The sequence below is a fragment of the Thermobia domestica genome, chromosome 10, assembly GCF_964235325.1.
Source record: "Thermobia domestica chromosome 10, izTheDome1.hap1.1, whole genome shotgun sequence".
Taxonomy (NCBI): domain Eukaryota; kingdom Metazoa; phylum Arthropoda; class Insecta; order Zygentoma; family Lepismatidae; genus Thermobia; species Thermobia domestica.
In genome coordinates, this window is record NC_137463.1 from 105342841 (window position 1) to 105369094 (window position 26254).

At 38.2% G+C, this 26254-nt stretch overlaps 1 protein-coding gene across 1 annotated transcript; it reads right to left on the reverse strand.

Annotated features, from left to right (window-relative positions):
- Positions 1-18984: 18984 nt before the first annotated feature.
- On the reverse strand, positions 18985-20159 carry LOC145662044 (uncharacterized). Its single transcript, XM_081727377.1, has 2 exons — positions 19209-20159; positions 18985-19067 (listed from the first exon to the last, which is right to left on the reverse strand). Exon 1 carries the CDS (start codon positions 20138-20140, stop codon positions 19367-19369), a length of 774 nt encoding a protein of 257 aa, XP_081583503.1. The 5' UTR covers positions 20141-20159; the 3' UTR covers positions 18985-19067; positions 19209-19366.
- Between the last annotated feature and the right edge of the window lie 6095 nt (positions 20160-26254).

Here is a 26254-nt window from a genome sequence, read left to right on the forward strand (position 1 = left end):
AAACTTTGCATAAAGGTACCCTATAACGACCTGAGTATGGAAAAAGTCCGAAATCTGAGGAATGTGCTATGGGAAATTTTTTATGGGCAAAAAACTGTCCTTAGCCAGAAAAAAATCGTTTCACTCACCCAGTCATCAAATTGATTAGGTACTTTGTAATGAGACAGAGACGTGAAACTCTGCACAAAGATACCTTATAATGACTTGAGTATGGAAAAAAATTCGAAATTTGAGAAATGTTCTACGGGAAAGTTTTTATAGGCAAAAAACTGTCCTTAGCCAAGCAAGAAATCGTTTCACTCACTCACTTATTAAGTTAATTAGGTACTTCCCAATGGGATAGAGACGTGAAACTCTGCATAAAGGTACATTATAATGACTTGAATATGGAAAATGTCCGAAATGTGAGGAATGTACTATGGGAGTTATTTATGGGCAAAAAACTGTACTTAGTCAAAAACAAATCGGTTCATTCTCTCCCTCATCAAATTGATTAGGTACTTCCCAATGAGATATAAACTTGAAATTCTTCATAAAGATACCTTATAATGACTTGAGTATGGAAAAATTCCGAAATTTGAGGAATGTTCTACTGGAAAGTTTTTATAGGCAAAAAAAAAAAACTGTCCTTAGCCAAGCAAGAAATCGTTTCACTCACTCACTCATCAAAATGATTAGGTACTTCCCAATAAGATAGAAACGTGAAACTGCATAAAGGTATCTTATAATGACCTGATTATGGAAAAAGTCCGAAATGTGACGAATGTGCTATGGGAAATTTTTTATAGACGAAAAATTGTCCGTAGCCATTAGGTACTTCCCAATGAGATGAAGATGTGAATGTCTACACGAAGGTAGCTTATAATGGCTTGAATATGAAAAATATCCGAAATTTAAGGAATGTGCTATGGAATTTTCTATGGGCAAAATATTATTCTTACTCAAACAGAGATCGGTTCATTTACTCACTCATCATTGATTAGGTGCTTCCAAATGAGATAGAGAATTGAAACTCTGCATAATGGTACCTACCTTATGTAATGACCTGTGTAAGTAAAGGTTCCAAATTTAAGGAATGTACTATGGGGACTTTTTATGGGTGAAAAACTGTCTATAGCCATTATTTACTTCTTAATGAGATAAAGATGCGAAACTCTCCATAAAGGTACACTATAACGGCTTGAAAATGAAATTTGAGGGATTTGCTACGGAAATTTTTTCATTAGCAAAAAAACTGTCGTTACAATCACAAATCGGGAACGATTCCATTATTGAACACATCATGTGCATAGTTATAATGTTGTCAATCGTCTGAGTGTCGAGTTGGTGCCCTTCTCGCTGTTCTATTGACTATCACGTGCGCCTTTGGTGTATGGGGTCCTGGGTTCGATTCCCGGTGGAGGAGCCTTTGGAATCTTAACTCTCCTCGATGTTTCTGTGTTCATGTCCTTGTCGTTCTAGGTTAATAGAAAAATGAGCTAAAGTCACTGAGAAAAATCCGTTATCCGGATAGCGGTATAGTGTACAAATATACGGGATCCTTATGTTTACTACAGAAATCAATACTTAACATGCGTTATCCATATGCTGCATACGTACTGCCCTCTTTCCCGCTTAGATGTTACACAATGTCGTTGCAGGATATCTGACATCTAACAGTCTTCCGTACTTTACGTACGTCAGCTATAAGTTACATATGGCCATCTGTATGTGAGATCCTGACCGCCTACATAAAGTATTTTCGTTCATGTAGAAAGTACGTTTATTCGGAACACTTATACGGAAAGTACGTTCAAATATACTTTTTCAGTTATACGTTTAGTGTACGTTAAGTCCAACAGCTACAGGATTTACACATGTAACAAACGTTTTTACGTACGCCACATACAGTTTTTCTAAGTGTGTGAGTAAAATAAGTGAGAGCTAGTAATAAGTAGTTAAGCAAGTTAATGAGGCACGTTCTGTGAATCAGTTAACTTTTAAAACCGTGGGCTAAGACACGTACATACTGCGTGTAAATTTCGTGGTTGGAAACCCAGACAAGGAAAGCCAATATTTTGTCTTTTCTCGGTGAATATTTTTCCTTTATTGCAGTCATTGCTATTAAATAAATATTGAAATTAATTTGATAAATAAGATAATGTAGAGGTGAGAATATTTAAAATTAATGAAGTTTTCGAAGAAATGAGAAATCTAATTGTTCGAATTTATGTGAGATACCAACAAAATGTAAACGATTTCGTAAATATATTGGTACCACGAGTTATATTATACCACAGTCGTTATCTAAAAATGTTGTTGATACTTCGTTTCTCTATCTGTGAACAGTGTGAGTACGTCTTACGTATCAGCCTTTTCATCAACAGTGAATTTCGTGCCTTTGCTCTTCATATTTCCTGAATTTGCCCTCCAGGGGTTCGCCTCCACACCCTCGCCTTTGCTCGGCCTTCTTCCTGACACCTCTTAAGCTTACAATTTCCGAATTTCAAGTTTCTTTTCCTATTTCAAATCTCTAAAAGATAAGATTTTGTATTCCAGGAAAAACGCCTATTTAAATAACATGGTGATTTCTTCATCTCCCTTCAGACTCCTTAAAAATTAAAAATATTCAATTTTAGCAATTTTCCTGTAGGTTAGTCCCGGGAGGGTACAATCGTGCCATATTTCATCATTCTAATCCTGCCGCAAGTGCCTAAACATTTTGAGGTGTAGAAGATGTCCAACATAAATAACATGGAAAAGGTTTTTCTGTTTTCCATAAAACCACTCTAAATTTGGAAATTTTCATTTTTACTGACTTACTTAGGTAATACTAACGAAAACGTTGAAGCACACCGCACACCGAATTTCACGTTTGTATTCCAATTCCAAGTTCCTAAAACATGAGATTATATGTCAAACAAACAAAAAAAAAAAAAAAATTAAATAACATGGAAAAATTCTTCATCCCCCTTCATCATTTCAACTTTCCACGTGAACCGGAAGCACCCCTTTAATTTTTTTCAGTTCATGTAGTTTTATATACAGTTAGGATATGTTGGTGGCAGATATTATTAAGTTTACAAGCTATTTGAAAGGTGTATATCATTGGAAGGAAAACCCGAGGCAGTGTGAAACTGCGCAACATGCGCGTCATGTAATTAATGAACTCTGTAATTTCGCAATGTGAAAAGGTAGAGAACAACTAACTATATTTAAACACCAGCTATGTCTAGTGATGTAGCAGCGAGGATTCAGCATCAAGGGTTTTGGGCCCTGTTGATACTCTTCGTATTTAGGTAATGAAAAATGAGATGTTAGCGATCGTGATTTTGTAGTTCGGGTAAATGAATTAGAATCTCGTTTGGACATAACTCTCTGACAGATATTAATAGAATAAATCCTCCCCGCTGTTCTAGTGGCTAGCATGTGTGCCTTTCTTGTACAGGGTCTTGGATTCGATTCTCGGTAGGAAAGCCTTTGGGAACTAATGTTATATGTGACACATTATGACTCCTTTAAAAATGTACAATTTTAAGTTTAAATCCAGCAATAAGTCACAATTGAGAATCCCAATATACGATATTGACATGGTGAACTACAAAAAGAAGTGAAATATGAACAAAAACACCAGAGGTGAAAAAAGTGCAGTCAAGTTCGTCAGCCTCAAATATCTGTGAATATGTAATATAAATACATAAAGCAAAATATCTAAATCAAAAAACCTGGTTTAAACCCCAAAAAAGCCTAGTTTAAACTGCCCCCCAAAAACGGGTTTTTGGCATTTTCAGAAACAACCATGGTTTTTGCCAACTCTGCTTACTTTTGTATATAGGAGGTTAATTTTTTTTTATTATATACATTGGTTAATCCTTTGGAATTCATAATGTAAAAATGTTGAAGTAAAGTTGTTTAAAATATCTTTTCGAAATTCATGGTTTATTTTCGAGGTTTTATATTATTATCGGCATCAACCACTAATTAAATGACTCTTTGTGTTATAGAGAAGCGAAACAAAGTCTGCTTTATAAATTTAAAGCAGGATTTTGAAAAAAGCCCAAAATTTCCCAAGCAAAAAAGCGAAGCAGAAAAAACCGAGTTTTTTTTTTTCAAAAAAGCCGGTTTTTTCCGATCCCTTGCATCTCTATTCCTTCCACTTCCTTCATTCCACCATTTCACTCATTTCTCATCATCACCGTTTCCTTTAGCCTCGCCGGCATAATCGTGGGACGTAAAACTTAAAGATTTCATTTCATTTTTTTCAATTTGATTACTTAAGAAAAGTAATGAAACAATGAGAATAGCCTGAGATTTGTATCACTGTTTTCTAAAACTGTGCTTATTCTGACGGTGTTTCCTAGATGGCTTCACCCAGCAAGTGGCTCATCTCATGTGCTCAACCAAAGAGCTCAACAATTACCTAGAGTTGCCAACTGGCCGGTTTTTCACCGGTTTGGCCGGAAATATTGCTGTTATTTTGATTAAATCCGGTGACCGGTACAAACTCCTTACCAGCCCTTTTATGATCGATATTTTCAAATTTGTATCTAGTTCGAAGCAATTTAATCTAATTCGAAGTATAGATTTAAAAAGTAACTTTCATTCTGTAAATCCAAAACTGTTATCTTTCACCACTTATCAACGATTAATATACAAGGTAGGATCAAAACGTAAGGTAACAATGTTTTCTTTTCTTTCTTTCTTTCTTTCTTTCTTTATACTCTTTTTTTTTTTTTTTTAGAAATCTTTATGTCTCGGTTGCCTATACTGTTACAGGGTATACATGACACTGCAAACTAACATTCCACATAGTCGCCATATTTGTCTAAAGACTTGTTCCAACGGCTGACCAATGCATCAATGCCACTATGGAAGAAATCTGTGTCAATTCTGTTCAACCAGGCTTTCACTGAATCCTGTACCCCTTGCACTGTGTTGAAGCGTTGTCTTTGAAGATGCTTCTTCATTGGTTAGAAGAGATGGAAATCGCTGGGTGTAAGGTCCGAGCTGTATGCAGGGTATTCCAAAACTTCCCAGTTGAAATGTGTGACATGGTCACGGGTGATATGGACAGTGTGAGGTGGAACATTGTCGTGTAACAACAAGGCACCCTATCTTCGTGCTCCTGGTCTTTTCCGATGTATGGCCTCTCTCAGTCTGTCCAACGTCTGGCAATAGGTCCGAGCAGTGATCGTAGTACCCGGTGGAAGGAATTCCAGGTAAATCACACTAAGGTGGTCCCAAAAGACAGTAGCCATTGTTTTCCTTACACATGTTACTGTTTTAAACCTTTTGGATGGGGGGCGATGAAGGATGTTTCCACATCATGGAGGAAGGTTTCGATTCAGGTGTCCATAATGGCACACAGGTGTCACATCACCCGTAATGATGCGATACAGAATAAAGACCCTTCTTGTTGATAACGGGTCAGGTGGTTCAGACTAATGCCTATTTGTCTGTTTTTGTCCGTTTCTGTGAGATTCCATAGTACTCAATGAAATTCCGTGAAAACACTTTGCCGTAGCCAAGCGTGTTGTGAACAATACTAGCACGGAACTATATGAAATGTTCAGTACCTCTGCAATGTGTGACAGTGTGATTCGCCTATTCTCCCTAATCATTTCTTCCAACTGACAAATCTTCTAGTCGCTAACAGACGTTGACGTTCTGCTACTTCTAAGCTCATCAGTGATGTCAGTCACGGTCACGGTCACGGTAATGTTGAAGTTTTGTGAAGAGTATCGGGTCAAAGCCCCTGACTCTATGAGTAAGATGGCATAAAGAATATATATAGATGTGCAGGTGGCTAGTTGGGTATTACTATTGTTTTATTATGTCTGGAAGTCTACATCTGCAACTGTCGCAGAGTAGCTGATAATGTTATTACGAGCTATGGAAATATATTAAATGCGTGGCGTACGATGAACATTCCGTAGAGCGCATTCGGTGCCGATGGTGGCTATAGCTGGATTAACATGTCTTGGTAAAGTATGCCAGAACTTATGATGGAGATGCCGTAGTACTTCTTTAACAGGGGGCAGCTCTAAGTCTTCCAGAATTTGGCTGTTGCGTGTATATCTGTCGTGACCAGTGATGATGCGACCGGCTCTAGTTTGCACACTTTCGAGTGCTTGAAGATGGCTATTAGAAGCATGTTGCCAGGCAGGACATGCATAAGAAAGTGTGGACAGGACTATCATATTGAATATGTGCACGCGAACCTCATGAGAGATTGAACTGCACCGAAAAATGGGATACAATGCCGAGATTTTCCGCAATGCTCGTTGCTTTATATCTTTGATGTGTGGGGCGAACGTGAGCCCATGCTCTAATGTCACACCCAAATATTTTGCATGCGTGGCGTGAGGAATGTGTGCGTTCTCATATATTAGATTTCGAGGGGCGCGGATGCGTTTTCTACTGTGGATGACAGCGCATCTTTTGTTGGCATTTACTTTAATTCTCCAGCGCCTGGCCCATTCCTGAAAACTGTCTGGTTCACGTTGCATATAGATGTAGCACTGTGCAAGTGAACTACTTGTTGTGAAAAAGGCGGTATCATCGGCATACGTTGCGAAAAAGCAGTTTGGTAGAGTCGGAAGATCTGCTGTATAGAGATTATATAAAAGCGGTGAAAGTACAGCGCCTTGTGGGACACCTGCTTTAATTGGCCTAGACGAGGATTTGACACCACCAACCGACACATGAAAGGTTCTGCCAATGAGATAAGAACGAAGTAAATGCAAAAAACGATCCGGAAAACCTTGGGTGTATAGCTTATATAATAATCCAGCTAACCATACTTTATCAAATGCTTTTGATACATCCAGGTATACTCCAAGGATGTGGTGTTTTTTATTGAAAGCCACTGTTAAGTGATCAACTACTCGTACGAGTTGGGTAGTAGTGCTATGTTGAGCACGAAACCCAAACTGATGGAAGGGTAGAAGATCACTATTGGCGACATGTTGTTTCAACCTCCAGAGGAACACACGTTCAAATAATTTGCTTAAGTGTGACAGAAGACTTATCGGCCTATAGTTTTCCGGAAGCAGCGGATTCTTTCCGGGTTTAGGGATGGTGATGATACGAGCTTCCTTCCACGTCTTTGGGAAGTAGCATATTTGAAAGATGGCATTAAATAAATATGCCAAAAAGACCAGTAATTTTCGAGCTGGATGTTTCAGTATCTCAGGTCGAATCCTATCAGGCCCAGATGCTGTCTTTGTCGGTAGACATTTGATGTGTTTTTCTATTTCCCGAGGTGTAACTAGTTTGATGCCATGTATAGGGTTTTGAGTTCGTATACTATATAAGGTAGTTCTAATGTGCTGGTGGAAATAAGGATCGAGTTGGCCTCTATTGGGCTGGAACTGTACTTGCAGAGAGTCAGCGAAAGTATCTGCTTGCAACTGAGGGTCTTGAGTCAGTCCTTGTGGTCCTTGGAGGACTCTATCTCTGGAAACATTAGTAGCCCGTTGGAAGGATTTAGAGTATGTCCAAATTTTACGATCATTTACTGTGAGATTACGAAAAGTATCTTCCCAGTACGGTTGGTTTTGTCGCTGAGTCAGCATCTTGATCTTTGCACGCAGTTTATTCCACAGTGTCTTGTAGGCTGGATGAAGTGTGTGCTGCCAGCGACGTCTAGCCCAACGTTTTAAATGAATATAGAGTTGCAGATGTAGATTGTCGCATTGACCTGTTTGCGTTGGAGAGATTGTAGTAGTGGAGCTTGCTGCCTCTGCTGTACGAAGTGCTACTGTGATATGAGAAATTGCCTGATCGATGTCCTGAATGGTGGCGGGCCGATCTCTTAGATCGATCAGTGTGTTTAATTTTCGTTTAAACAAATCCCAATCAGTTTCTATGTGTTTAATAATAGAAGCAGTATGGGCGATGCTACGGTGGGAGACATGAAAAATGACTGGATCGTGATCTGAGTCTAGGTCCGAGAGGACATATGGATGATTACTTAAGGATACGTTTTTGCAAAGAGCAACGTCGAGCACGTCGGGTTGTCCGCCGAATTTTGGATGATGAGTTGGATCTGGTGGAGCACTCACCAGACGTTGGACGTGAGGAAATATTGATGTAAAGCGTCTCCAGCAGTGTTTGGAGTAATGGAGTTCCATTCTCCATGCTTAGCGTTAAGGTCACCAGCTAAGATAACTTTGGGCCCTAAATGTGCGATGATGTCGAAGTCAGTCGGTTCTAAGTATGTGGCCGGAGACCTGTAATCAGTGACCAGTACTAATGGAACTCCTGGAGTTATTAGCTCAACAGCAAGTGCCTCTAAAGTAAGTAGTGGTGGGATTGTAAGCGACCTTACTGGTAATGACTTTTTGATGATGAGCAGCAATCCTCCTTTCTGTCTACCCACTCTGTCCTGTCTGTATACAATGTAATTAGATAGGCGCCAAGTAGTGATGCGAGCAGTAAAATGTGTTTCTTGGATGAACATGACATCAACTCTATGCTTTGTTAGAAAGCGGAGAAGCGTTTGTTTCTGCCCCTCGAGACCATCTGCATTCCAAGGAACAGCAAGTATAAGTGTGTGGTGTAGGACGCCGGATTTAGAAACAGCCATCGTCAACCATTTCCGCTATTGTTTCGATTACTGCTGCAGCCTTGGAAGCTGAGTCTGCAGCTTGTCGAAATCGTGTGATACCACGTTTAATGTGTGTAAGTATTTTACTGAAATGTAACCCTTTGAGAAATGAAAGAACTGATTTTAAGTCAACGTCTTCGTTAGAGTTCTCTTGTTGGACGGCAGTAACTGGTTGCGTGTGAGGAGAAGTGGGAGCTTCAACATCATTGTTATCCCTAGTCACGGGTTGTATATTACCAGCAGTGGGAATGGAAGTTTTCTCTGAGGATGGTGTGTGGAAATTTTTCTTAGGTATACCTGGGTGTTTGTTCGGTTGTTGCACGGGCAATTTGAGAGCTTCTGAGTAGGATTTAAATACTGGACAGCCACGGTAATTTGCTGGGTGATCTCCCAGACAGTTTGCGCAGGTGGCGGGTGTGGATGTGTCTGGTTTGTTACATGACTGGGTGAGATGTGATTGCCCACATTTGAGACACCTCGGGTGGGCTTGGCAGGTGTCCTGCGAATGACCCAAGCGTTGACATGTGTAACATTGCAAGACTGAGGGAGGCTTGTAAGGTTCAATTTGAACCCTGTAATGAAGCAAGTTGTTTATAGCGTATATTTCTTTAACTGCTGCAGTTCGTTCTAAGGCAACCAAGAACAGTGGCATCATTATTTTCTTGTCATCCGTCTTGTTTTTACGAGACATTTGGTGGACGCTGGTTGGTTTATAGCCCAGTCGGGAGAATTCTTCCTTCAGGTCGTCTAAATCTGTGTCAATAGGCTGTTTTCGGACAACTACCTTAATAGGTCGTTCATTTTTGCTACACCTGTGGTATACTCAGTCTTCGTTTGCTCGCAATAGGTTTTAAAGTTGTTATAATCATCTTTGTTGGACGCTTGAATTCGAATGCGCTCTTTATTCGGCTGTGCTAAGGGAGGCTCCTTCAATTGTAGGGTCTTTATAAAGGTATATGTGTTGGTAATTCCGTATATGAAAATGGAGGGCTTGTTTGTCAGTGCATTGTTATTGATAGCTCTAGCATTATCTGTTGGTTCGAGTGACAAAGCATCGAACTTATTACTGGTGGGAAGTGGAGGATATTCTTGAGTATTGGTAATTTGTTTTTCTGCTTTGTTGAGATTGTCCAGAGAAGACCTACGTCGCTTTAGTGTCCCCACTACCGTAAAATCCATATCTTCGGCGTTATTCGACGTTGATGGTTGCGAAGCACTTGTCTGTTTATGTGTAGGAATTTTCAATTTTGACTTCGGTGGAACGTTTGTTAGCTTAGGTTTACCTAATGGCAGAAGAAAGTCTTCAGGTTTATAAGTTGCTCGTATTATATTGCCCCTGATACTAGGATTCTTGTTTGATTGTGCATTTTTCTCAGATTTGACTGGTGTCTTCTGAGAAGCCATCTTGATAGTTAAAGTAGGAGATGGCGCCAGCTTACCACAAAGGAGGGTAGTGACGGTCCTTGTGTATAGTGTGTTCTTAGAGCGGTGCTCTAAGTTCTGAGTTCATTAGCGTGCCTAGTCCTCCGAAGAGGAAACACTACTAATCGTTAGCCGGTAGAGGTGCCAAAATCGTCAACTAGTTTTAGTTATCTCTGCCTCCGAAGAGGAGAGTATCAAAACAAATCGTTAAGCCAGGAGGAATAGCAAGGTCGTCAACAGATAAGATCAAGTTGGTATGTTAACCTCCGTGGAGGCTTAAAAATAATTCGACGGTTGTTTCCTCAACCTCAAAGAGGCAAGTAGTCCAACCGTATATACGAAGATCGCGAATCAATTCAACAAAGGGGGATGGAATACCTAAATGACTCGCTTATTTTTCTCCGCCAGCTACGGATACCCTATTTTTTAGCCTGGTTAGAGCTCCAGGTGGCCAGTTCGATGTCAGTCCTCCCATTATCAAACTCCCTACACCAACACCATAATTGTTTCCTCGATAACACGTTGTTGCCATGCACCTCCACAAGTTCCGATGGATCTCGGTTGGTTTCTTCCCCATCGCATGCTGAAACCTGTTAGGGGCACATATAAATCAAAGGGCAGAATATGTTATGAAATTATACACATGCCGTTGAAACAAAAAGAAGAAAAAGAGAAGAATTAAAAACAGAAGATTCTAGATTGATTAGAAACATGTATATAAGTTACTCCTGAAAAGTTTTGTAGTGATAGTATTTCAGGTATTATAGATTTAAAGGTAATACTTAATAAAAAGTGGGCACTGTGTTTAAACGATATTTTATGTTTTATTATAAGCATTTAAAATGGATAACAAATGGCGCAGTCGGTAGGATCGTTTAGTAAGAAAGCCATGTACCGAGAACCTCTTTTTGTTTATTTAAAGTGTGATGAGCAAATGGTTAAGTTTTTGGTGGATACGGGAGCAGCTGTTTCTGCTATAGGTTATCAATCGCCTTTACTAAAGGGAATTTTGATTGAAGATTTTCAGGGTCGTTTGAATAATGCGGACGGATCTCCTATTAACACTGTGGGAAAGTGTAGTCTTATGGTAGAACATAAAAGTTATAAGGGTCGTTTAACTTTAATGGTAGTTAAACAAGAAACATTCCTTCCTATTTTAGGAAGAAGTTGGCTTGACGAGATAGTACCTGAGTGGAGGAAACAATGGTTTGAGATGTTTGATATTACTAGTGATCTGAGACATATGGAAGCAGTAGATAGCCAAACAGTAAATTTATTGCAAGCACAATTATTAAATCAATTTGAGGAAGTTTTTAAAGGATCCATTGATATACCTATTAAGAATTTTAAAGTGAATATTCCGGTTAAACCAGGGGCTACGCCTATCTTTAGAAAAGCATATGATATACCTTATGCATTACAAGATCAAGTAAAAAGCGAGTTAGATAAACTATGTAACGCAGGAGTTTTAAGGAAAATTACGCAAGCGGATTGGGCGGCGCCTATGGTTATAGTTAAAAAGAAAAACGGCTCCATAAGATTGTGTTTAGATTTTAAAAGGACCCTTAATTTAGTTACGGAAAGAGTAAGTTATCCTTTGCCGAAGATACAGGACGTACTTAATAAGTTAACAGCAGCTAAATATTTTGTATTGCTGGATTTAAATCAGGCCTATTTACAACTTGAAGTTCAAGAAAGCTCTCTAAAATACTTAGTTGTAAATACTCCCTGGGGTTTATATTTACATCACAGATTGCCTTTCGGTTTGAACTGCTCAGCTCAAATATTTCAACAGTTCATGGATATAGTAACTAAAGATTTGGAAGGAATAATTTGTTATCTGGACGATGTGCTAATATGGGGAAGCACTTTAGAAGAATGTCATAAAAGAACTACTCAAGTTTTGCAAAAATTTAAGGAGTACAGTATTCAGGTTAATAAAGACAAAAGTGTTTTCTTTGTACAATCTATTACGTATTTAGGTTATGACATTTCACAACAAGGTATTTTACCTGCGAAAGACAAAATGCAGCCAATTTTGGATACACCCCCTCCAAAAAACATTCTGCAGTTACAGTCGTTCATGGGAATGTTGAATTTTTATCATAGACATTTACCTTCTTTACCTACTAATATTCCTTCGTTATACGGTTTATTGAAGAAAGGTGTCAGGTGGGAGTGGTCCAGTAAGCATGAACAAGAATTCCAATTAGCAAAAGACCTGTTAAAGGAAGCTAGGATCTTACATCCTTTTAAAGAAGATGCTAAAGTTGTTTTAATGACGGATGCTTCACCAGATGGAGTAGGGGCAGTATTATATAACGAAGTAGAAGGTCAACTGAGGACAGTTGCTTGTGCATCAGCTACACTCTCGGAGGCAGAAAAAAATTATTCTCAGTTTGAAAGAGAAGCTTTAGCCATAATTTTTGGGGTGCGGAAATTCCACAAATTTCTTTTCGGAAGATATTTTAAAATTTTAACTGATTCACAGCCTGTAAAATGGATTTTCGGGTTGAAAACTGCACCTGATGGTGCTTCTCCGAGAATACAAAGATGGTTTCTCTTATTAACAAATTATGATTTTGACATTGTATATAGTAAATCGGTGAAATTAGCAGATTATTTATCAAGATTCCCTCTAAGAGTGCCGACAGAGGGGGAAAAGGTAGCACCTGAATTTATTAGCGAAATCTCGTCCACTATTTTGGAGAAAGAAGAGATAATGGAAGAATCTAGGAAGGATCCCACGATTTTGAAAGTTAAAGAATGGATGATGAGAGGTTGGCCAAAGAAATTGCCTTCTTGTTTCGATTTCAAGGAATATCAAGACATGTTTAAAAAACGTTTTCAGTTAGAGTGTCAGGAAGATTGTGTTTTTTGGAGAGGAAGGGTGTTAATACCTAGAAGGTTAAGAGACCAATACATGAGAAAATTACACCAAGATCATATGGGTGAATATGCTATGCTAAAATTAGCATCTGAAGAAGTTTGGTGGCCTGATATGATGAATGATTTACGTTGTTTCTTAAGAAATTGTGAGATTTGTGCGGCAGTGGCCAATAATGTTCCTAAGACCAACTACTCTTCTTGGCCTGCATCTAGTAAACCTTTTGCTCGAATGCATATAGATCATTGCCAATTATTGGGTTTTCTATTTCTAGTTATTGTCGACACGTTTTCACATTGGATTAGGGTGTGGAGAGTAGATTCTACAAATACAGAAACTACCTTAGAATGTTTGGAGGAACTGTTTGCATTAGTTGGATTTCCTGAATCTATAGTAACAGATAACGGACCACCTTTCAATGGTCAGAAATTCCAAGAATATTGTAGAAAGCGAAATATTAAGTTATTAAATACACCACCTTATTCACCGGAGAGCAATGGTAGTGCTGAAAGAGCGGTGCAGACATTTAAAAGGTTACTAAGGAAACGGTATATTCAAAATGGATACAAAGTTAGCAAACAAGCTGTGGTTCAGTGGTTAAAGGAAATTAACTATGCTTTGTTACACACTCCTTTGAAAACTATACAAACATCACCTGCTTCGCTGATATTTGCTTTTAATCCAACTACTTGGTTTAATGTTGGTGTAACAGTTCCGAACGAAGTAAAAGCCTGGAGTGTAAGTAGAGATAAACCCGAACGTACTGCTATGGAAGGTAAAATTATTTGGGTAAGAAACTACAAGACAAACTTTCCTAAATTTATTAAAGGAAATTTCGTTAGATACACTGGTTCTAATACAATGAACGTTCTTTTTAATGGTTCAGTTCGGAGATGCCATATTCATCAAGTTAGAATGACGGACCCATTTTCCAAGCAAAACGAGAGAATGACAAAAGTAAACTTTGCAACGCCATTTTTCAGAAGAAGTTACAGTAAGGATAGTATGGGTCCTTCTGGCGTAGATAGGAGAATTGATAATGCTTTTCTTCAAAAGAACTTGTCAGAGGAAAGGACATTAGAAGATAAAGATGAAATAGTGAGTAGAAGACCACAACGATTACGTAGACCTCCGGACAGATGGGGGTATGAATAAACATTTTTTTGAGGGGAGAAGGATGTTAGGGGCACATATAAATCAAAGGGCAGAATATGTTATGAAATTATACACATGCCGTTGAAACAAAAAGAAGAAAAAGAGAAGAATTAAAAACAGAAGATTCTAGATTGATTAGAAACATGTATATAAGTTACTCCTGAAAAGTTTTGTAGTGATAGTATTTCAGGTATTATAGATTTAAAGGTAATACTTAATAAAAAGTGGGCACTGTGTTTAAACGATATTTTATGTTTTATTATAAGCATTTAAAATGGATAACAAAAAATTATGACACTTCGCACTTCCACATTCAACAATGTTTTCAGTAGCCCTGCCATCTTTGAACTGCAATTATTTGCAAGTACGTCACCGTGCTGCTCTCTAGCGGTCACCAGGGATACTACTCATCAATACTGAAAACACACAAAAAACAAAGAGTTACTAGCATTAGTGGTTCATTTTTAGGGCATTTGTTACCTTACTTTTTGATCCTGCATTGTATTTTGTCCAACTGTTCAGATAATTTTAAAGAGATGACAGGGACTGTATCAGGAAAAATTTGAAATTTACTTGTAAGGAATTTTATACATTTATTGAGAGTGAAAAATGACTCGTTAAAGCAATTTCGTGTAGTAGAAATATAAGTTTAAAAATTAAATTTCATTTTCCAAATCCAAAATTGTCACGTAAAGATTAATATACTACTTTTGTTCATCTGTCTGGATAATTTTAAAGAAGTAGCAGTTACTGGTAAATACAATAAAATTATCAATGACGATTTCAGTTTCTCATTTATAGCAGAATGTATCTATTAAGTTTATTTGTTAATGTAGTAAGGATATGCAGTAGGGGGGATCGAAAAAACCAAAAGTTCTCCAGCACTAGGTGTCAAAACTTGTGTATTGACTAGTATAACATTCGTGATTTTTTCCATAATTTTTGTACTTCATTCCCCGCAAGGGCCTCAAATGTTTGCAATTTTTATGAAAAGTTGAATTTTCTGAAAATATTGAATTTTTTTTAAAGCTGCCCAATGAAATCGAACTAGTTGTCAAAAGTTGGATAATAACTAGATTGACTACACCATTCATGATTTCTAAAATAATTTTCATCTTCATTCCCCACAAGGGGCTGAAATTTTGCAGTTTTGTGGTAAATTTTGAAATTGCACCTAAATTTTAAAAAAAGTTTTAAAATCTGCCAAATCACTTCACACTTGCTTAATAAAGAGTTGTGTTCGCTACCATAACACCTATGGTTTTGAAATAATTTTTGTGCTTTATCTTATTACCTGAAGAAGCCTTAAAAGTTTGGAATTTATACATTAAATCTCAAAATTCATTGAAGACACTGACAAATTTCAAGAATTGTCAAATAATATCCTATTAGATTTCAAGCCTTGCGCGTGATTAGCATAATTTCGATGATTTTTAAAAATAGTTTTCCTTCATCTTCGTACCTCCAATATGTTTTAAAATTCAGTTTCACAGTAATATTTAAAAATAAACTGAGCATAATATTAAGATACATTATGTAAATGTAATAATTTTCCATTGAAATTATTTTTGATATGCACTTCTTTGCTGGTTCCCAGAAACACCCAGAACTCAGCACGAGGAGGTGGCTGCATATAGAGTTCCGCCCATCCTCCCATCCCATCCACTCTACCTTTGGAAATTATCTCTTTAGCTCGTTGGTTTGTATTGAGATTTTGTTTCGAATGCGGGCATAATTGACATTGCTCTGATAAATCCATCTCGAGCTAAGACATCACACACTTCAGACGAAGCTTCGGTAACAGTTTCAACGCACCTCTTGACTGCTTGGGTATTTCATGGTAAGTGGAAAACAGATGATCATTCTGTTACATATTTCTGTAGATCCTCCTCCGACAAATGTCTTGTCAGTGGTTGCACGATTACTTCGATTTCCTGTCAGTTGATTAGGTCAATGTAAACCTGAGCACTAAAGTGGATTGGTGGAATACTGAACTTACGTACAGGAGGTGTTTGGTTTGAGCTTTTGACTTTGCGTCAAGTATTCTACACATAACTAGTTCTCGAATATGTTTTCGGTCATCGGAGAACATAGATACCAGTAAATTCTCCGGATACGAGAAGAAACCATTAACTGAATTGCCCTATCTACAGTGAGCTTCAGTTCATTGCTTAAGTACCGTGAAAATGCTATTGTACGAAAGAAATTCACAGGAGCATCTTTAATGGTAGGAGTAGTATTGGCTGCACTTTGCCTAACTTTTTGGCCCCTGGGTCCCTGCCTCAGGATCCATGGTCCCTGGCCGGGGTCAATGACCTAGGGGTACCTAGGACCACCCCCTAAAATTTGGCAGGGGTACATAGGACCACCCCCCAGGACCCATGGTCCCTGGCTCGTGTCAATGACCTAGGGGTACTTAGGACCACCCCTCTAGATTTTGGCAGGGGTACATAGGACCACCCCTTAAATTTTGGAAATTGCCAAATCTAAAAATTGGGTGTGGTAGCCTAGGACCACAGTATGTACCTCTATCAGTATTGGGTGTCTATGTCGTTCCCTTTTATGGGTAAAAAATTGCCAAAAATTCAAATTTCGGGGTTTTTTGACCTAATTTATCCCCTTTGATGAGGTATTATTATCCTATATGGTTATATGTGCATATACAGGGATTCATTACCTTTCATAAGACATGGGTATATTAATGCACCCCTTTAAATTTTTGGGAGGTGTACCTTGGCCCACCCCTTCAATTTTGGAAATTGCCCAATTTCAACATTGGGTATTATAGTATAGAACCCTAGTATGTATTACTATAAATTTGGGTGGTCCACAAAATTGCCAAAATTTTAGTACAACCACATGTTTGTTTGTTTTTTTTTTTTGGTTCATTTTTATTCCCTTGGATGAGGTCCTATTACCTTATATGGGTGTATACAGGTGTTTATTTCCTATTGTAAGACATAGGTACATTTGTGCACCCCGGCAGGAGTGCCTTGGCCCACCCCTTCAATTTTGGAAATTGCCCAATTTAAACATTTTGGTACAATAGTATAGAACCCTAGTATGTATTACTATAAATTTGGGTGGACCACTTCGTTTCCTTTTAGGGGTACAAAATTGCCAAAAATTTTAGTACAACCACATGTTTGGTTTTTGGCTCATTTTATTCCCTTGGATGAGGTCCCTTATATGGGTGTATACAGGTGTTTATTTCCTATTGTAAGACATAGGTACATTTGTGCACCCCGGCAGGAGTGCCTTGGCCCACCCCTTAAATTTTGGAAATTGCCCAATTTAAACATTTGGTATAATAGTATAAAACCCTAATATATATTACTACAAAATTTCGGTGGTCTATCTCGTTCCCTTTTAGGGGTACAAAATTGCCAAAATATAAACGTAAGCATTACGTTGTACCACGTGTTTGGTTTTTGACCTAATTCATTTCCTTGGATGAGATCCTATTACCTTATATGGTTATATGGCCATGTATAGGAGTCCATTCCCTATTATGAAACATAAGTACATATGTGCACCCCCGGGAATGGTACCTTGGCCCGCCCCTTAAGTTTTAGAAATTGCCAAATTTAAACATTTGGTATCATAGTACTGGACCCTAATATATATATATTACTACAAAATTTGGGTGGTCCACCTCGTTCCCTTTTAGGGGGCATTTTGTTCCGCTTTAGGAGTGAACCTTGGAATCGTCCCGAGTTTGATTCTTGGAAATGTTGAATTTAACGTCCCCGCGAAAACGGTGAGAGATGATAGGACGAAACAGGAACTTACTTGACTGAGGATTGAAGCAGTGACCTCATACAGTAGAGAGACAAGCACTGAGCCATCGTACACGTGTGTTGATTACTATGCAATGGTCCCGAGTTTGATTCTTGGTGCTAGTTTCAGGAAATGTTAACGTTCCCTTGAAACGATGAAATGAGAAAACATCATAAACTTACTTGCTTGCGGATTGAAGCAGAGACCTCACACATCAGAAATAAGAACTGAGTCACCATGGCCCATTGAGAAGTTCAGTTTGTTGATTACTATGTCATGGTCCCGAGTTCGATTCTTGGAAATGTTGAGTTTAACGTCCCCTTGAAACGATGATGAAAAATGATAGGAGGAAACATGAACTTACTTCGTTGTGGATTGAAGCGCTGAGCCGCCGTACTCCATTCAGTGCGAACAGTTTCGCGTATGAAAAGAAGACGAACAGATTATGTTACATTACACATTTCAGTGCGAGCAGTTTATACTAGGTTTATGTTTCATATAGAAAGATAGAAGATCTGCGTTGTCATCTTTTTTACTTCGTGTGCAACTTTGACCTTGAAGAAAACCTTGTTGACTCAGTGCAAAGCATTGACGTATACACATAATCTTATTGTTTAGTTGGCTGTATTTAGAGATGAATCAGACATGTAAGGTTGCTGGTTCGAATCTAGATGTGTTCGCTGTAACTCAGGGTCTGAGCGATACTTACCGAAATTTTTCCAGTGTTGCCAACACTATCAGAATGAATCGATTCATTTAGTCGGAGCAGTTTCGTGACGAAAACTGATTTTTGTTTTGCACACAAAAATTTTCTGAAACAGAATTTTGTTTGTACATAAAAATTTTTCTGAAACAGAATTTTGTTTGTACATAAAATTTTTTCTGAAACAGTTTTTGTTTTGTACACACAAAAAATTTCTGAAACAGAATTTTGTTTTCGTACACAAAAAATTTTTCTGAAAACATTTTTTTTCGTACACAAAAATTTTCTGAATCAGTTTTTTTTTTTCGTACACTAAAAATTTTCTGAAACAAAAATTTAGTTTGATTTTTTTTTCCGCAAAACATTGATTTATTTTACCGGTAAACTGATTCAGAAAAAAGAAATTGAAATCGCAGTACAGGAAATAAAACACAGAATCATGTTTTTGTACATTTATTTTTAGCATGTGAAATAGAATACAGAATTTCTTTTTTCTTCAAAGGAAGACGTGTCCGTGACGGGTACAAATTCTGTAAAGAGAAAATAAAACATATGAATATACATGGTAATATTTATTTTGTTTCCTGTGAAAGAAGAAAAACAGATTATTAACATCGAACTAACTGATCAAGAGAGAGTGAGGTGAGAAAAGAAACGCAAATGTGACGTACCTGAATTCCTTTTTTTTTTCTCCACGGGTTTCTGCAAGGTGATGTCATCTGAGTTTTTGTCTTCGCTGTGGCCTTGTTGAAGCATGTCCCGTGTTGCGTTGATTCTTTGCCCCGTCTTTGGGAGGTGATGTTGGTGGGATTAGGGGAAAATATGGCTGTTATTCTGTTCTGGCTTTTTTATACCCATAGGGCAATGTCTCGTATGTGTCTGGTATTAATCGGCGTTTTTTATAGTTGAAACTGTACTTCTTTTCTTCAGGTTTTGTGACAAGATGATGATCGTGGGTTCTGTAAATTTTGTGCGGCGTGCTAATGGAGATTTTTTCACTCGATTGATTTATGATCATTTGCTCCAGACTATTGAAATTTAACTTTTGACTTGCAGTATAATTGAGTGTGAATCCACGAATTTTGCATACATAACTAGTTGATTTCGTGTCGGGGTTGTAGATTTCCAAGGCGTACTGTTTTGGGCCACCAGACACAAATTTTTTAATGTATGCTTTTGGTCCAATTGATTCCAGTTCATTTGACATTGAACCAAGAAATACTTCTGGTTCTATTGTGGGCTGTGATGGTCGCTGCGTGAATATCACTGAATCTGTATCGAAATATAATACTCTTTCTTGCAGAAGTTCTAAATATTTGTAGAGTTCCAGACGAGCTTGACACGTTGTAAATGCTCCAAGGACAACATTAGCATTGTGATTTTGTACTGGAACATCATCTTCATACTGCCAATAAAGGTATAACATCGAATCGTTAACAGGTAAAATTTGGTTGACTTTTATATCTGGAGCAGTTAATTTTTGATACAGTTCTTTGGGGTCGTTAATGATGGTCGTTTGGCTGAAATTGTCTCTTATAGCGAGTCGTCCCCAGAAGGCATTCAAACAGAGCTTTGCAAGACTACGACGTGCTGAATTTGTCATTATATTTGCTGCATCTAAAGTTATGCCTTCCCGTTGTTGTACCACTTGGATATACTGCTGCTTTTCTTCTTCGGTGACGCAATTGGCAGGCCAACCAGAAGCTTCCAGCTTCGATTTCAAAAATGTATTAATGTATTCGCTGAATAATCCGCCAGTCTTGGTTTCTGGATCATATACGGTGATGTCGTAATCCCAAATTTCGTAAATTTCAATGACTTGATACCCAAGTTCAATGGCTTTTTGAATTTCATAGGACACCCATGTTCCTGTTAGACTTCGTTCACTGTCCGAATGTGTACATTCAGAATCTTGATTTAATGCTGTGGCACAGGCAGCACAAAGTGGAAACAACAACTTCTTATTTGAGCGAAATGGCAGTACTGGATGAAACACATTTCTGCTAGGCAAAATCTTCAACTTGACCAATCCGTTGACAGTTTGAATGTCGGGCATTTCTGGATCTCCCTGTAGATATATTCGTGGGTGCCCTATTGGATACCGTCCACATTTATTCACATAAGGATACAGGGAGACGATATCCAAGAATTTTATTTCTTCGCCTTCATTTTCATTTGCGACGTGATACAATTTAATGGCATTAACACGGCCACCATAGAAGCTGTCTCTTGGATTTAATGGTGTCTTATTCATATAAGGATGTGTGCTTAAAGAAGAGGCCAATGCTGGATTGGATTTTAACACTTGACGAAATTCACATTCCCACATTTCATGTACTTTATATCCCATGGATCGTAATAATTTCATTTTACGTTGTGTTCTCTCGTAGCGATAGTTCATTGTTTCTTCGGAGTTCTCATAAATGGGTTGATCACGGCCTGTAGGGACACATAGAGTACAGCCGTGGAATCTGCACCCTTCAAATTCATACACGTGTTCCTCTTTAGTGTCGGGATCTTTGTAGTAGCCGTCCAGATGAAAACCAGCAACATAAACTTCTTTTCCTCTCGCAGCATGTTGAATTGAATGACCCTCTTTTTCCTCCATGTAGGCAAGCCACTGCAAAGCAATCCGTGACTGATTGTTTCTGTGACGGTATCCTCGTGCAGGAAGAATGCTAATAGTATTAGGTTTTAAGAAATTTCGTCGAAATACTAAATTGCACGCACTCGCCAAAGTGATAGCCTCCAGGAAAGGATTAACGTGAGTTTCTTGTTCAAAAGTGGTCATGAAAGATATACAAGCCATTCGAAGTACGTTGACGTCCTGGACACAATAGTTTACCAATTCTTCTTGGAAAATAAACGTATCGTTCTGGTGTTCGTTGTACCATGTCATGAATTTCTCTCGTTCATCCACTTTCATTTCATCTGCACCATAATAATGGATGTCCGGTAATTTTCCCACATACGCTTGATTTGCAGCAGTATTTAAAAAGTGTGGAAAATATCCTTTGGTCGCTGGTAAATGAAATGCCTTGGATAATTTACTTAAAGCCATTGGCATGAAATTTAAGGAGTCAATAAACGATAAGTGATTCACTTTCATGCTTAAAATTTTTGCTCCGTTCAAGATCAAGGTAGGTTTCGATTCATGTTCTTCCACTAAAGATTTAAGAATAAAATGACCATCATATCCCTTAAAGTTATGTGCCAAAGATACAATAAGTTTGATGTGGGGTCGTGGTTGACGTAAATACGCAAGAAAGGCATTGATTGGATCATCTTGAAAAATATGTTCCCGCTGTCCACAAACTTCACACGGATGATGTATATCTTCATCTTGAACACAGTTGTAACATACTTGTTGGGCCACCAGTAAATTGGGCTTATGAATGAACGTGTCTTCATCGAAGAAAGTATCCTGTGTGGCTTCGATATCATAGAAGACAATCATAGCCTTCTTGGCATGTAACACTGATGGAACTCCAGGTTTTAATTGAGTCGTATCAGGCTTCATGTAGCATTGGTGGGTAGACGTAACGTGTTTATGGCACACATTACAAAAATAATCAGTACAATCATGTTTTCTTTCCCCTGTATGGACAAACGAATAAATGCGTAGACATTTGGCACACTGTTTCACCATCTTGCATATTGGTTGGCCCTTATGATATGGTACAGTCAGATGATTTGTATAGCATGTTTCACCATAAAATTCACGATTGCATTCTGGGCACTGCTTCTCCGTATTGGTCTTACTGCATGGCGGTTTCTGCAAACATTTCTCACACATGGCCGAACAGTTCTTAACGTGTGCAATACGATGATCATATTTTTTGTGGCATGCAGCACAGTAATAGCTGGTAGAAAAAACAGACGTTAATGACGTGATGATGTCATAATGAGAATTGATGCACATTAAATTGATTGGAATCTTGTCTTCGCCACCCGGTCCTTCATACAGAATATCTTCTCCGGAGAAGCTGGTGTATACGGTAAGTTTATAATTTGTCAAGTAGCGTTGCAATTGTCGCAATTCTTCCACGGATCCTCCATGATCTAAATTCACTGAGGATCGAGACAAAAGTTCAAGTACGTCTGGAATAACAACAAACTTGCGCTGTTTGCGATATTGATTGTACAGTTTCTGATTTGTATCTTTATATTTCTTTAGGCCAATAGCAATCACAATTGCATAAGCCAAACATTTCTTGTCGGTGTTTTTCACTCGTAAAATGCCTTTCTTGCACTTTAATAATTCGTCGTTTGATAAAAGACCTCGACGCACCAATCCAAATCCACGGGGCACATCCACATGATGAAAATGTACAATGAACGGTTCGTTCATGAGAAAACTATCGTTACTTTGAAGGATGCGATCAAAGGAAGCCCATAAAGTCTCCAGTGTCAAATTACTTGCACGCCGAAAAGATAAATAAAACGGTTTGTTCTTCTCATCATGAGATAAAATCGACAATCCAACCATCGATGATTCGTCAACATTTTCCAATAAGTAATCTAACATCTGTTGAAAGGAGGCCTGAACCCATTCAACAATATCGGTGTCACTGGCCGGAGCATTAATTTGAATTTCCAACATTCGTCCTTCAAGATTAAAACGCCGATAATGTCTATTGATTTCTCGCAAGACAGTAAAGCCAGAAGTAGCCATATTCAAATAGGAAAAAGGTAAGGTAAAACAAAAAGGAATAGGCAAAGAAAACAAATATCTAAAACGAGAAGAGAAAAAAAAAAGCACGAATTAAAATTGAATTCAGAGATCACTACGTTATCAAAATGACTACACGATCAATCCTAAAAGAATGATCATATCTCAAATAGTTCTACTACTGAAACGTTTTATTGTCGTCATACTGGAAATCAAACCCGGGACCAACATGTAAATGACCTAAGTTTCTGTAGTGATAAAAAGAATGAATGAAATTGTTTTTCTAACTGTGCTGAGAGAATCATTGTAGTAAGCATTTTTCCTCTGACACTGAACTTTAAACGTATGACGAACATGAAACGAAAAACAAAATCTCATGTGCTTGCTTTTTTCGAGCTAAGACAAGAAAGACTCGAATTCGATTCTCGGCGGGAGATCAGATCCCACATTAAACTGTAGGTCCACGTCTCACTTTCGGGGAACAAATTCGTGCGTAGTTTCTTTGTTTACTTTCAGAAACTGAGCTAAGTGGTTAGCGTTACGCACCTCTGGCCCTGGTTCAACACCCAGTATGCACTCAGATTCAACATTAAGCTGTATTCCTAGCCCCACTACTGAAGGGACGCTAAAACCAAAATCAACAAATTTCTCGTGCTTACTTCTAATGTGTGGATGTGGCCCGGGTTCAACACCCAGTATGCGCTCAAATTCAACATTAAGCTGTACTCCTAGCCTCACTACTGAAAGGACGCTAAACCAAAATCAATAAATTTCTTGTGCTTACTTCTAATGTGTGGGATTCCCGGTCAAGTAAGTGAGGGTTATTCTTCCATTTGCTAAATATTTCATGCTAAAATAAAAACAGTGATAACAATGTTAACCTCATGCAAAAGCACTCCATTGATATTAAGAAAACGCGGTTGATACTTACCTCAAATTCAAGGAACGGAGTAAAGTCACGCTGTCACTAGAGGTACACCTTCGTTCATTCACGATCTTCGTGAAAGTAGGACTTGAAAATGAAATTAAGAATTTTATTTAGATCTAAAACGTGTTCAACTATAAAGTGACAACACTATCAGCCAATCAGAAACGAGGAAATGAATCAATGACATCACGGAGACCCAATGAAAACACAGCTTTCATCATGAGCCGAAACGTGATGTAAGAAACAATCTGATTGGTTGTGACATTATTCACGTTTTTCTCCTTACACATCAATCGTTACGACATCTAGTATCGCAATTTTGATCATGACATCATACCGTTGACTCGTTAGTTTCTTACGACATTCAAATTATACATCTAAAATGTGATTCAGTTTTCTTAAACTTGATTGAAAAAATGTAACACTCATCGATATGTTACGAAACTGTCTTTGACATAAATGTAAAGTTGAGCTTTAAAATTCCGTCAGCTGAGAAAAAAATGCTGATGTAGTATAAGCAGATTCTGCAATTTCACAATAACAAACTTCTATGCGAGCAGAAATGTGTAGTAATGTAACATAATCTGTCCATGTTCTTTTCATACGTGAAATTGCTCGCACTGAAGTTGGCATGGTGGCTCAGCGTTTTTTTTTTCTGATGTGTGAGGTCTCTGCTTCAATCCGCAAGCAAGTAAGTTTATGATGTTTTCTCATTTCTCATCATCGTTTCAAGTGGGACGTTAAATTTTTCTAACACTAGCACCAAGAATCAAACTCGGGACCATTGCATAGTAATCAACACACGTGTACGGTCGCTTAGCGCTTGTCTCTACTGTATGAGGTCCCTGCTTCAATCCTCAGTCAAGTAAGTTCATGTTTCGTCCTATCATTTCTCACCGTTTTCGCGGGGACGTTAAATTCAACATTTCCAAGAATCAAACTCGGGACGATTCCAAGGTATCCATGTTCACCCCTAAAGCGGAACAAAAATGCCCCCTAAAAGGGAACGAAGTGGACCACTGTATCCATGTTCACCCCTAAAGCGGAACAAAATGGCTCCTAAAAGGGAACGAGGTGGACCACCCAAATTTATAGTAATATATATTAGGGTCCAGTACTATGATACCAAATGTTTAAATTTGGCAATTTCTAAAACTTAAGGGGTGGGCCAAGGTATCATTCCCCCCCCCAAAAAAAAAATTCAAGGGGTGCACAAATGTATTTATGTCTTATAATAGGGGATGGACCCCTATACATGACCATATAACCATATAAGATAATAGGACCTCATCCATTGGAATAAATTAGGTCAAAAAACCAAACACATGATACAACGTATTGCTTACGTTTATATTTTGGCAATTTTATACCCCTAAAAGGGAACGAGGTAGACCACCCAAATTTATAGTGATCTATATTAGGGTTTTATACTATTATACCAAATGTTTAAATTGGGCGATTTCCAAAATTTAAGGGGTGGGCCAATGTACTCCTCCCAAATTTTTAAAGGGGTGCACAAATATACCCATGTCTTATGAAAGGTAATTGACCCTGTATATGCACATATATCCATATAGGGTAATAACACCTCATCAAAAGGGGGGATAATAACACCTCATCCAAGAGGATAAATTAGGTCAAAAAACCCCGAAATTTGAATTTTTGGCAATTTTTTACCCATGAAAGGGAACGACATAGACACCCAATACTAGTAGAGGTACATACTATGGTCCTAGGCTACCATACCAAATTTTTAGATTTGGCAATTTCCAAAATTTAAGGGGGATGGTCCTATGTACCCCTGCACCCCTTCGGTAGGTCTACCCATAAAGCCTAACACCACGTGACCAAATGACGTAATGCTAAGGTGTGCGCATGGGTGTATCAAAGGGAACAAAAATAAGGTAAGCTATATATACATCCTATAAGGTAAAAAAGGAAATAACATTCTTCAAATTTATAACCATAAAAAGAAACAAATAAACTCATACGTGAAACTGCCCCATAAAGGCGGATCGTAAACTATGTAAACTAAAGGGGCCGGGGCGCAAAATTTCAGTGGCGTCACACTCCAGGGGCGCAAAAGTTAAAATCAAGTAACACAAAATAAGCTATAC

Excerpts from the sequence above, each read along its gene's own strand:
- LOC145662044 (XM_081727377.1), bottom strand. The coding sequence starts at position 20,140 with ATGACAAATTCAGCACGTCGTAGTCTTGCAAAGCTCTGTTTGAATGCC.